This window comes from Ranitomeya imitator, chromosome 1 (assembly GCF_032444005.1).
Source record: "Ranitomeya imitator isolate aRanImi1 chromosome 1, aRanImi1.pri, whole genome shotgun sequence".
Lineage (NCBI taxonomy): Eukaryota > Metazoa > Chordata > Amphibia > Anura > Dendrobatidae > Ranitomeya > Ranitomeya imitator.
The window spans coordinates 901453632-901468270 of NC_091282.1; the positions used below are offsets into that span (position 1 = coordinate 901453632).

General features: G+C 41.4%; 1 protein-coding gene across 8 annotated transcripts in view; it reads right to left on the bottom strand.

The window, feature by feature from the left end:
• Window positions 1-14639, bottom strand: part of MAPK10 (mitogen-activated protein kinase 10) — a 351274-nt gene that overhangs the window by 48791 nt on the left and 287844 nt on the right. For all 8 annotated transcript variants that reach the window (XM_069743349.1, XM_069743340.1, XM_069743351.1 and 5 more), the window contains exons 9-10: window positions 7918-8100; window positions 3947-4071 (exon numbers count right to left, since the gene is read on the bottom strand). In XM_069743349.1, the coding sequence (XP_069599450.1) occupies window positions 3947-4071; window positions 7918-8100 (308 nt within the window). The remainder of the gene's footprint in view (window positions 1-3946; window positions 4072-7917; window positions 8101-14639) is intronic.

Genomic DNA, 14639 nt, shown 5'->3' on the forward strand with positions numbered 1-14639 from the left:
ATCTGTAGATCTCAAAATAGCAGTGAATGCAAGATGATTCAGGAATCTCACAGAACTGGAAGAATTTTCAAAGGAAGTAAGAATGAAAATCCCTCAAACAAAAATTATATTAAAATTTGAGAGTTCTCGGTGGTTTATAAAGATAAGGTACATTCTGGTCTTCTCCATTTTTTATAAAGATGCGGTACATTCTGGTATCATCCATTTTAGAATAAACGATGTATGGCTAGGACGCATAGTATCTCCATAACTCTTTATGGAATCATGTTTCTAGAATGTCCTTTGGAAGCTTCAGCATGTGCCTTCCTTAAAGGGAACCTGTCACCCCCAAAATCGAAGGTGAGCTAAGCCCACCAGCATCAGGGGCTTATCTACAGCATTCTGTAATGCTGTAGATAAGCCCCCGATGTATCCTGAATGATGAGAAAAAAGAGGTTAGATTATACTCACCCAGGGGCGGTCCCGGTCTGGTTCTGGTCCGATGGGTGTCGTGGTCCGGTCCGGGGCCTTCCATCTTCTTACGATGACGTCCTCTTCTTGTCCACGCCGCAGCTCTGGCGCAGGCGTATTTTGTCTGCCCTGTTGAGGGCAGAGCAAAGTACTGCAGTGCGCAGGCGCCAGGAAAGGTCAGAGAAGCCCGGCACCTGCGTCATCGTAAGAAAATGGGAGGCCCCGGACCGGACTGGGATGCCCATTGGACCAGAACCAGACCGGGACCGCTCCTGGGTGAGTATAATCTAACCTCTTTTTCTCATCTTTCAGGATACATTGGGGCTTATCTACAGCATTACAGAATGCTGTAGATAAGCCACTGATGCTGGTGGGCTTAGCTCACCTTCGATTTTGGGGGTGACAGATTCCCTTTAAGTTTAGCCCTTTTAGAGATAATTTAATCTTCAACTTTCTTAACTGTTCACAATAGCAGCAATTTTGACCAGGGGTGCCTAGACTTTTACATGCCACTGTATGTACACTAAAGAAAAAAAATGCTTAAATTATACTATATAATTTTTTAACTACTTTCTAAATGATTAATTTAATTATCCAATACAATATCATATCTTAAAGGATAATTATTTCCTTCTGGCAAAGTCATCATGTATCCACAGGTTAAGCGATAACTTGTTGATCTCTGGGGAGCCGACTATTGGGAACTCCACCCGTACTGTGAACAGCGCTCTGAAATGCCCCTTTATAATGAAGCCGAGATCACACATGCTAATTGGATACTGGACTACTTGAGATAGCTGAGCACTGTACCCCGCTATCTCCAGCAATCCCATAAATAGTGAATGGAGTGGTGGTGCATATGCAGTTGGATAGGTGATATCTTGCCTAGTTAGGAACAACCTTTGACCTCATGTTGTCAGTAGATCTAAACAAGGAGCAACACTCGGTAACGCATTATTTCTTGTGATGATCTGATCATGTGATATTTAAGAAATACAATTGTGCTAAGAATATAACAATGTGCAGGTTCCAATCACAAGATGAGCCAGAGACAAGGGACCACAACTAACCAATTGCCTTCCAGTACCTTGCCTAGTATTAAGTATTCCACTGCTCGATTCAGTTTACGCTAATTATTTTTCTTTTTGGATTAAAAAATTGATCCCATCTATTGAAGAAATAGCCTTTTTTATGCCTTCATAAAATGTTCCAGCTTTGATGACTTGGAGATGCAATTTATTGAAAACTGATTTCCACTCAGTCGGGGGCCACTTAGTCCTTTGAATCCAAGTGTAACATGCAGACATCTTATTCTCTTTTGGTTGCTGCTGTCAAATTTCACTAAGAGATTTCCTGATGTTTGCCATTAAAGGCTGCGATTTCCATGATACAATGTGAGCTCTCTCAGAAATGTTCTAGAGCTAAGAACATTTAATTGGAATGCACTGCTTCCTTACAGACTAAAATACAGGGGAATTGATACCGTCTCCAGTATTGTCAGGTACTGTATGCTTGTCCTATTCCGACAAATAGAACAGGTGAAAGATACCTGATGATTGCTCATCTCTGGATACAGAAGTGAGCAGAATAACCCTTTAATGTTTTTAATGAAGAACTTGGTGCTTTATATCACACAGACAGTAATGACTGTTCCATATAGTGTTATTCCTTAATATTCACTAAGCAACTAAGTAAGGCGTCCAGGAACATATCTATGGATTCGGTAAAATCCCTGGGTCCATCACATAACTCCTCACAGGAAATCTGCAACTCTGGTGCCTTTTATGACTACTGTTTTTGAGGATTTCTGGTGTATATGTCATATTATACTTCCCAGATTTAATCATAGAGAGGGAGAGTGTGATTCGTCACGTGACTCTGGATCAGGAAGAACTTTTTGTAGCTTAATTTTTGTATTTTTAGGACTGTATAGTGTATATAATTACACTATCTGGAATAGCTCTATTAGGGTTTCACATTTACGATGTTATCAAAGAGAACTTGTCAGCAGGATTTTGCTAAGTAAACTACAGACACTGTAAGGTTGGCAGCGTTACACTGATTAAAATGTTACCTGGAGTGAAGAAATACGTCTTGTGGTTCTTGTGTAATCAGTGTTAGAAGTTTTCAGCTAATGACATACCTGTGCTCCAGGCGAGACTGTATGCAGAGTCATAAGACTGCTCTAGGCCAGAGAAACCAAGGAAAGACCTGCCTACAGGCAGCCCCAAAGCACAAACAGTCTGTCTCTCTGATGAAGAACATGTTTGTTCAGTTGTCTTCTCATAGTGTTACAGCTCTGCTGGACTTCCCTTCTCCCACACTGGTTGACTGAGGTGGAAGCTGAAGCACTGTGAGAGGACTGCAAATGTTTTTGCAAAGAGACAAACTTCTGCTGTACTGTGTTACCTCTGTTGTATTATGTTAGCTCTGCTGTACTGTGTTAGCTCTGTTGTACTGTGTTAGTTCTGCTGTACTATTAGCTCTGTTGCACCGTTAGCTCTGTTGTACTGTATTAGCTCTGTTGTACTGTGTTAGCTTTGATGTACTGTGTTAGCTCTGCTGTATTGGCCTAGCTCTGCTGTACTGTGTTAGCTCTGCTCTCACTGCAGACCTGTGTGAGATCATGAGAGCAAAGTGTCAATCATTACATGTCTCACACATGTAACTCCCTCCTTGATTTAAAATAATCTCTGGAAGCAGATTCTCATGCAGATCGATATCATACTCATAGAAATTAAACGGGTGTTCCTATCACCAAAATCCAACACCAACATGTATTAGGTGTAATAATACTAATATTAGCAAATGCCTCACATTAGAAAAGTAGCATAATTTTTCTAATTTACTATGTTGCTTATCCAACGTAGGGCATCGCAGTAGCGTGGGTATCCATGGTTATGACCACTAACAGCTAATTAACTATCACTAATTAACACTATATGAATGGCTGTCACCAGGGATACCTAAGCTACTTTAAAGGCCTACATGGGGTAGGGTAGGTGACATAGCAAATCAGAAGAACAGTACTACATTCCTAATTGGAGATATTTGCTAATATTATTACATCTACTACGTACTGGGATAGGGTATTGGAGATGGGAATACCACTTTAACAGCCCATTTACATATAACAAAAAAAGTTCATTTCTCCGGAATAAGATGTCTGATTGCAGATATCAAGGTAATATTCAGCGTCCTATGATCTATATGCCCAAAGAAGGGTTGATCCTACTGACAGATTCCCTTTAAGCCTAGTGTATCCATAATGGGCTACAGCTGAATAGATTGCTATCTGTCATTATTAATGAATTTGTAAATTGGTCTAAAAACAGTTCATTCTTGCTATCACATTTATTAATATATTTATTAGCTCATAATAACTCGAATAAAACAATAATGTTGAATTTAAAATAAAAGTATACAAGGGTGAAAATGGCCCTGGTGTTATGTTTAAGTTTAGTGATATTTTCAGAAGGAGAATACAAAGTCTTACCGCTTCAACTTCTGCAGGGTCATACCAAACATTTATGTAGGGGTGCTGTAGCGCTTCATCCACTGATATCCTCTTTGCAGGGTCAATCACTAGCATCTTTGATAAAAGGTCTCTTGCTTGGCTGGCTGGATGAGAAATAATGGTGACAACATGATTTCTGCCACTGATGTAGCCACATTTATGCAGGGTAAATTAGGTTTAATTTATACATTATATTAATACTAAAAATAGAAGTGGTGATCAATGACTTAATGTAAACGGTAAAACTTAACTTTTTCTTGGTATGTGTTAAACTGTTTACAAAGAGGTCTGTATCCGAGATACAAAATGTCAAACTGTTCATGAAATGGTTTTCCTTCTTCTTATTAGAATGTGCACTTTGTACATTAGGGTATGTGTCCACGTTCAGGATTACATCAGGATTTGATCAGGATTTGACACAGGTAAAATCTGCACCAAATCTGCACCTGAGGTCACTGGCAGGTCACCTGTGTTTTTCATGCGTTTTTTAACGCGTTTTTGATGCGTTTTTTTCATGCGGATTTGTGTGTTTTTGTAAGCTCAATAAAGATATACCCCCCAAAAAATGGTGATGTCATTTCTTCTCCAACCTCTTCATTTACATACTCCATTGAAGAATAATGTTTACACACACAGACAAATAGATGATAGATCGATAGATAAATAGATGATAGATAACAGATAGATAGATAATAGATAGATCTATCGTATCTATCTATCGTATCTATTATCTATCTATAAATATATCTATCGATAGATATATCTATAGATAGCTAGATAGATATATCGATATCTAGATAATAGATAGATAGATGATAGATAGATAATAGATAGATAATACCAAGCCCAATGTTTAGTATATCTATGTATCTATAGATATATAGATATATCTATCTATAAATATATCTATAGATAGATTATCCATCTATCTATATAATCATCTAAGGGGTTCTTCCGTCTGTTTTTCTGTAACGGAAATCCAGACTCGCTTATTGGTCGCGGCCGGCAGTCCGGCCGCGAATTGTCCCCTCCCTACTCCCCATCCTGGACCAACTTTTTTACTATTGATGCTCTCTAGGCTATGAATATCAGCCGGCAGCTGTCTGCATAGCCTTTACTGGCTATAAAGATAGGGGGACCCTCCCCCCCCCTAAAAAAAAAGAACAAAGACGTGGGGTTCCCCTATATTTTATAGCCAGAAAGGCTGCGCAGACAGCTGCGGGCTGATATTCATAGCCTAGAGAGGGGCCATGGTTATTGCCCCCCCCCCCGGCTACAAATACCAGACCCAGCCGCCCCAGAAATGGCGCATCTGTAAGATGCGCCAATTCCAGCACTTAGCCCCTCTCTTTCCACTCCCGTGTAGCGGTGGGCTATGGGGTAATAAGGGGTTAATGTCACCTTGCTATTGTAAGGTGACAATTAAGCCGTGTTAATAATAGAGAGGCGTCAATAAGACGCCTATCCATTATTAATCCTAGAGTAGTGAAAGAGTTAAAAAACAAAATAAAGACACAGCTTGAAAAAAGTATTTTAATATTCTTAATTTAATCATACTTACCATACTCGATCACCTGCAAAAAATTAAAAATAATAAACCGTATACTGCATGTCCGCCGTAGTCCAATTAATAACAAGTGTCCCACGACGATCTCCCCTATAGAACAGTGACATCAGGTGATGTCACTGCTCTACAGACCTTCAGTGACACACTGACAGGAGACAATGGCTCCTGCAGTGTATCACTGAGGTTACCTGAGTTCACTGGTCTCACTTTATGGCATTGCTGCGTGGGAACTTTCTCACACAGCAGTGCCACAAGTGAGACTAGGCACTATTTTTTACAGTGGCGGAGGAATACAGTGCGGAAGGATACCTTCCTTCATTGCATTCCTGGAGCAGTTTCTACGCATGTGACTAATGATTTTATCGCATCTAATGATAGTCTATGGTAAATTTATGGCGCGGCGACGGAGCATCGCCGCTTTGGAAACAGACATGCTGCATTCTGAAAAGACGCACCACATGTCCATTTACTTGGGTCTGCTGCCTGCGTGTTTTACCGCATAGTGGAGACGGGATTTCATGAACTGATCGTGGCTGATGCAGCAAGTTGGCAGCTATAGTGTCCAGCCGACAGCTGCTGGATTGTCACCTGTATGGGGATGCTATTCTCTCATATCTCAGGTCAGTTAAAAGACGTATTGGCGGTCATTGAGGGGTTAAGTCTATTTTGCGTGACTACTTTTCAAAAGAGTATACAGATAGTACAACATGAGATCAGAGCTGATTCTTTTTGTAAGGTAAATTTCCAGCCCTGTTTTTAAACAATGTTTTACTTAAAAAATAAAATAAAATTACGATCCCCTCCTGTAACATCTGTATACACTTTTTCTTCCTCCCCTGCCCAGGAGATGAGGTATGATCAGACCATGTTCCTGTACGGCCAGACACGGCCATTACACAGTACACAGCAGGGGCACATTTATAAGATTATCTCAGCACAGGGACATTTGTCTTAAACACGTCCAATTGTGGACAAGAAGTCACAACAGATGTCATACTATACATAGACATATGCTATCTCTTTTCTGTATATCTGATAGCCTCGAGACACCTCTATATAATGTCCATGAAGCAAGGGTTAATATTTACATTAAGTGACTGGTCACCGCTGCTGCTGTCAGGGTCAATCAGTATGCCAAGTGATGACTGAGTATACACTACAGAGGTGTAGCTATGAGGAATACAATATAACTATATACTGTATACAGGATATGAGGCATCGGTAGTAGCATTTATATTGGCAGGTGCCCCAGTGGTCAAAGATACCATTAAAGGAGGTGTTTACTATGTAATCTGAGAGCAGTACGATGCACTGATTCCAGTGATGTACCACTTAGTTTATTGAGTGCTGCAGTTGTGATAGAATCACAATTTTCTCTCCTGTAGATCCAGAAGAGCTCAGAATGCTGAGCCCTGTATAACTCCACCCACACTACTGATTGGCTGGTTTCTCTGTACATTGCATACTGACAGAAAGCTGTTAATCCGTGATGGGGGCGGGGTTTGACTAAAAGGCATAAGACACTTAGTCCTCTAGTGATAATCTCCTGCTGATAAAACAGTGTTTGTACTGAAAAAGCAAAACACAGCCCGGTAAGTGACACATCACTGGAATCAGGGTCTCATGCTACATCATGCTGCTCTCAGAAGAAATAGCAAAAATCTGCTGACAGATTCCTTTTAAGACTTCTGAACACTGATGGACATACTAAGATGTTGCCAATATAAAACAGAATGAATGTTCAAGACGACAGACTTGCAATATGGGCATAAAATATTAACTTAGGGGTAATCCAAAAAGATGCTGCAGACTATGACAAAAATATATGAATGCATTATTAATTCCTGTAAGTCAAACTTTCTCACAAAATAAATAATGCTGTATTCACGTTGCATCAAGTGCAGATTATTCTGGTGCAATGCTGTAATATAGGATGGGATTATCTAAACACTGTTGTACTATGTCCCATTATGTTTTGCGATGACATGTTCGTGAACCAGCACACATGTCCATCTACTAAATGATATGAAAAGACCCCACATCTGCCAAGCACATAATCCTCTCTGCTCACTGTAAGTCACTGGGTGAGTCATGGTGACGTGAGTCATCACATGCTGTCATCTTTATATGACTGCGTGCTCAGCCATTGTGGATCTGGTCTATTGCATCCAATCTTTAGCTGACCGTTCCCAATCTCTATGATACATGTGTATGAAAGGAGAACAAAAGGCAATTTTTGATTCACATAAAATCAAAACTACAAATCTCATTATCGAAAGCCTAATTGGGAAGGAAACGGACACATATGGAGCGAGGAAAAATTACCAATGCACCTGATGCACATTAATGGAAAAACCTCATGTGACATATTTTATACACCTACCTTTAAGTTTATTATGCTCAGAATCTGCTGGAAATAGAGAGTCGGGGAAAAGCTTGGGGAAGGTGAGACCAGCATATTTAGGCCGATTTTCTACATAGTTCCGAACTGTTGGTTGAAGTTTTTTCATGAATTCTGGACACGGTGTTCCCAGCTGCTCTATGACTTTGTTCCACTGGTCAATGTCTGGACATATGTTAAGGAATTAACTGTACTTTCTATTACCTTTATTATTACTTGTAAACAGAAGAATAGCATTGTCATTTTATATAAGACAGAAAAAAAAAGCCAATTTTATGTGAGTTCACCATGTTTTCTAAAATGAATACTTACTTATTGCAATATTGCCCTTTTCATGTATTTTTATTACTGCTGCACCACCCAGATGCACTGCATTTCTACTGAGATGAGCTTGAAAGCACATTAATATGTGCACCACCGGTCAAGAGGGGGAGCGGCGACTGTAGCAGATGTGATACATCCATAGGAAACTGGCCTAAAGACCTCCATACACATTGGACTAATATCAGCCAAACCTTCTGATATTGAAGGTTCCACCAACAGTCTAGTGTGTTTGGGGGCACCAGGCAACTGACTGTTGGGGGAGATGTCGATCGGGCATGAACGTTCTGATATTGAAGGTTCCACCAACAGTCTAGTGTGTTTGGGGGCACCAGGAAACTGACTGTTGGGGAAGATGTCGATCGAGCATGAACGTTCTGATATTGATGGTTCCACCAACAGTCTAGTGTGTTTGGGGGCACCAGGCAACTGACTGTTGGGGGAGATGTCGATCGGGCATGAACGTTCTGATATTGAAGGTTCCACCAACAGTCTAGTGTGTTTGGGGGCACCAGGAAACTGACTGTTGGGGGAGATATCGATCGGGCATGAACGTTCTGATATTGATGGTTCCACCAACAGTCTAGTGTGTTTGGGGGCACCAGGAAACTGACTGTTGGGGGAGATGTCGATCGAGCATGAACGTTCTGATATTGAAGGTTCCACCAACAGTCTAGTGTGTTTGGGGGCTCCAGGCAACTGACTGTTGGGGGAGATGTCGATCGGGCATGAACGTTCTGATATTGAAGGTTCCACCAACAGTCTAGTGTGTTTGGGGGCACCAGGAAACTGACTGTTGGGGGAGATGTCGATCGAGCATGAACGTTCTGATATTGATGGTTCCACCAACAGTCTAGTGTGTTTGGGGGCACCAGGCAACTGACTGTTGGGGAGATGTCAATCGGGCATGACCGATTTAGTAATGCCAGTTGCTTTGTTCTCCCTAACATAAGTTGCTGGCTAAGATGTTTGTTGGTGGCTTTCTCATAGATGACACAGATGTGCTCAGCCGAATGAACTCTTCTATGGGATAGATGGCTGTTGGCCGAACAATTGGCAGGAGCATTAATTGGCCGACAGCCAATGTCTATGGGGAGCTTTACTCTATCTCTATATCTTTTTTGGGTATATATAATTATTTTGCTGCCAACTTTAAGCCTGGGATGTCAACCAAGAGTATAGTAATTACCTGTATTTTCTGTACTATGATCATATTATATTCACAATGAATCTTTTCACATAATTACAATCTCCATGGTAGCCAACAATTCTGAATTATTTAAGCCCAACCCAAACCCTCCCAGGAAATCCTCACACCTTCCAGTAACACCCCTGATGCACCACAAAATATTCATTTTTGAATTGAGTTTATATAAACCCAGGCCCATTTGACCCAGATGTGTTGGAAAGCTGGGATAGTTGGTAATGAGGCGTCTCTTCTCACTCGCATAGTTATACAGTAAATGTAGTAACAGAAAGGAGGAGAGTAAATAAAAAAAATCAGAAAGAAATGCCTCCGCTTTTAAAGGGAACCTGTCATGTCCTTTGTAGCATGTGAAGTGTCCCCAGCGCATTATTAGTGATGCAATGTCCATCACTAACATGTTTTTCACATTAAAATAGCCACTGTAATACATCTAAAAAAACATTTTATAGAGTTATATCTTACCCGCTTGTTTAGTCATAGGTGTGTGCTTCATTGTGTTCAGTCAGGCTTGTTCCCTGTTTGCAGGGAGCAGCTCGCCACGGCACATGCGCAGATCACCGATGGACAATGCACAAGCGCGGGTCAGCAGCATACTGCGCAAAGCGTGGCTCCCACAATACTCACTGCACAAGCGTGGCTCCCACAATACTCACTGCGCAAGCGCGGGTCAGCAGAATACTGCGCAAGCGCAGCTCCCACAATACTCACTGCGCAAGCGTGGCTCCCACAATACTCACTGCGCAAGCGCGGGTCAGCAGTATACTGCGCAAGCGTGGCTTCCACAATACTCACTGCGCAAGCGTGGCTCCCACAATACTCACTGCACAAGCGCGGATCCCACAATGCTCAATGCACATGCACGGCTCCCACAATACTCACTGCGCAAGCGCATAAAACAATAAAAACTGCGCAAGTATATACAGTGACATTGGCACAACCACAGTAACAACTCAAATGGCGTGGGCGGTGACAGGTCTAAATAAATGCGATGAAGCACACCTTTATGTCTAAACGAGCAGGCAAGACATAACTATATAAAGTGCTTTTTTAGAAGGATTACAGTAGCAATTTTAATGGGAAAAACATGTTAGTGACGCACATTGCATAACTAACCATGCACTGGCGACACTTCACATGCTACAAATGACAAGACAGGTTCCCTTTAAGTGAAAATTAAATAATTTATAGTAAAAATAATCTTAACATGGCAGATCCCTATATCCAAGAATAGATGGGCTGTGTGTTCTGGTGTCATCTATACATTGGGCATCCTAATGCCAGTCTGCATCTGTAAAGAAGAAACCATAGAAAGCCAGTAGACACCAATTTCTGATATTCACATACAGAATAGGAGAATGAGTTCATTGCAAATGTTACACTGACCAAATCTATTACCATATATCTCATTAATAACCTTGTGACTTGTGTCTGAGGAATGGGGGAAGTTTCAGTGAAATAGCACCAATAGAGAACAACGGAAGGATCAGTCAATGAAGATATGTAAAAAAGGCTCATTCAGAGCCGAAACGTCGCACAGAGATGTGGGTTGAATAAATCCTGCATATTATCTCAAAGAATATGGAGTGCTGCCTGTTTTTGTGAAATATATATATATATATATATATATATATATATATATATATATATATATATATATATATATATATATACGGCTCAAAAAAATAAAGGGAACACTAAAATCCCACATCCTAGATATCACTGTATGAAATATTCCAGTTGCAAATCTTTTTTCATTACACAGTGGAATGTGTCGAGAACAATAAAACCTAAGGCTATGCGCACACGTAGAATAGTCCACTGCGGATTTTTCCACAGCGGATTTGATAAATCCGCAGGGCAAAAACACTGCGGTTTTCCGGCGGATTTACCGCGGTCTTTGTGCGGATTCCACTGCGGTTTTCTATTATGGGGCAGGTGTAAAACCGCTGCGGATTCAGCACAAAGAATTGACATGCTGCGGAATCTAAACCGCTGCGTTTCCGCGTGTTTTTTTCCGCAGCATGGGCACAGCGTTTTCGGTTTCGCATAGGTTTACATTGTACTGTAAACTCATGGGAAACTGCTGCGGACCCGCAGTGGCACATCCGCTGCGCATTCCCAGCAAAATCCGCATCGTGTGCACAGAGCCTAAAAATGATCAACGTAAATCACAACTAATATCCCACGGAGGTCTAGAGTTGGAATGAAGTTACAGGCTGATCCAACTTCAGTGGAAATGCCTTAAGACAAGGAAATGATGCTCAGTAGTGTGTGTGGCCTCCATGTGCCTGTATGACCTCCCTACAATGCCTGGGCATGCTCCTGATGAGGCGGCGGATGGTCTCCTGAGGGATCTCCTCAAAGACCTGGACAAAAGCATCCGCCAACTCCTGGACAGTCTGTGGTGCAACCGTTGGTGGATGGTGCGATAAATGATGTCCCAGATGTGTTCAACTGGATTCAGGTCTGCGGAACGGGCGGGCCAGTCCATAGCTTCAATGTTTTCATCTTGCAGGAACTACTAACACACTCCAGCCACATGAGGTCTGGCATTGTCCTGCATTAAGTGGAACCCAGGGCCAACCGCACCAGCATATGGTCTCACAAGGGGTCTGAGGATCTCATCTTGGCATCTAATGGCAGTCAGGCTACCTCTGGCGAGCACATGGAGGGCTGTGTGGCCCTCCAAAGAAATGCCACTCCACACCATTACTTACCCACTGCCAAACCGGTCATGCTGAAGGATGTTGCAGGCAGATCGCTTTCCATGGCGTCTCCAGACTCTGTCACGTCTGTCACATGTGCTCAGTGTGAACCTGCTTTCATCTGTGAAGAGCACACGGCGCCAGTGGCGAATTTGCCAATCCTGGTGTTCTGTGGCAAATGCCAAGCATCCTGCACGGTGTTGGGTTGTGAGCACAACCCCATCTGTGGATGTCGGGCACTCAGACCATCCTCATGGAGTCGGTTTCTAACTTTTTTGTGCAGACACATGCACATTTGTGGCCTGCTGGAGGTCATTTTGCAGGGCTCTGGCAGTGCTCCTCCTGTTCCTCCCTGCACAAAGGCTGAGGTAGCAGTCCTGAAGCTGGGTTGTTGCTTTCCTATGGCCCCCTCCACGTCCTCCTGTCTCCTGGTAGCGCCTCCAGCCTCTGGACACTACGCTGACAGACACAGCAAACCTTCTTGCCACAGCTCGCATTGATGTGCCATCCTGGATAAGCTGCACTACCTGAGCCACTTGTGTGGGTTGTAGAGTCCGTCTCATGCTACCACGAGTTTGAAAGCACAACCAACATTCAAAAGTGACCAAAACATCAGCCAGAAAGCATTGGTACTGAGATGTGGTCTGTGGTCCCCACCTGCAGAAACACTCCTTTATTGTGTCTTGATAATTGCCTATAATTTCCACATGTTGTCTATTCCATTTGCACAACAGCATGTGAAATTGATTGTCAAACAGCGTTGCTTCCTAAGTGGACAATTTGATTTCACAGAAGTATGATTTACTTGGAGTCATATTCTGTTGTTTAAGTGTTCCCTTTATTTTTTGAGCAGTATATATATGTTGTTTAAGTGCTCCCTTTATTTTTTGAGCAGTATATATATATATATATATATATATATATATATACACATATATATATATATACTGCTCAAAAAATAAAGGGAACACTTAAACAACAGAATATGACTATGCTCTTCATTATATATATATATATATATATATATATATATATATATATATATATATATATATATATATATATATATATAATGAAGAGCAAAAGGCTTTGGCTTTCAACACTGCCTGAATCCTTCTAGGCATGCTCTCGTTCGGATTCAAACATGTGTTGACCAAAATTTGATCTCAGGTCTCTTCTACACATTCACAAAGTTGGTGCCTACTGGTTGACTCACTTGGGTATGTATACAGTTTTTTTTTTCATTTCCACCCACAAGTGTTTGATTGGGTTTGGGGACTGTGGAGGTCATTCCAGCACCTCTTCTCCATTGTCACTGAATCATTTCTTCGCCAATCTTGACATATGATTCGTGGTGTTGTCCTGTTGGAACCATATGTCCACCAAACTTGACATTTCCTTCAATTTTTCAATTCGCTATCCCCTTTTGCCCTTGGTTTTTTCAGACCCATTTGCACCTCAGAGCGTAGTCTATTGACTTTTGTGTCATTGCTCCAAATCACCGGTTTCAAATCTTTAAATATCCACTTTTTGTACTTGTTTGCAAACTTGTACTGACGCTTCTTATGACAGTATTGAACTTGAGGCTTCCTCATCTTTTTTCGGGCCACCATTCCAGACTTGTGTAATGTGCATCACAAGGTGCTTGCATGGACATTTGTGATCTCACAATCATGAAGCATACCTCCACTGCCGTGTTTGTCGAGCCAGAAATGATAGACCTTGGGATGAGCCAATATTTTGCCAGGGTGTCCACCTTTCGACTTCTGAATGGATGGATGGACAGACTTCATTTCATATTCTTCCAACTGTCATGGCACTCACATTATGCAGTTTGGCAATTTTCTTGGCCAAAAGATCGCTATCGATGAGCTGGATGATTCGGTTTCTCTTTTTTTGGGAAATTGTCTTCATTACTGCTCTTCAATTCAAAGCAATGACCATTCACTTGGGAATCAACCTAATAATACACTGAGTTATTAGGCAATGTGAGAACAGGTTGTATTTTGTAGAATTCAGGAAAATGTTTTTCCACCACCAGGAGCAAAGCAGTAACAGTGCAGTGACATGATAAGAATCTGCATAACTAATCACACGCTAAATAGTTGCAAGTCAAATTTATGTATGAGATAGCTAAGATGATTGTCTATAAAATGATGGTAGTCTCACAATCAATGAAGTACTGGATGGTGAAATACGGAGCCTGAAAGTCAAAAGTCCAAAACATTGTTACAATTTTGCTCTTTGCTGTTTATATTCTCATGTTTTACAATTTAAGAAGCACAAAAAGGAAATTGAGCAGATGCTAAAGTTTGGGCACCCTGCATGGTTAGTACCAAGTAGCACCCCATTTTGCAAGTATTACAGCTTTTAAACACTTTTTGTAGCCAGACAAAGAGTCTTTCAATTCTTGTTTGAGGGATTTTCATCCATTCTTCCTTGGGAAAATCTTCCAGTTCTGTGAAATTCCT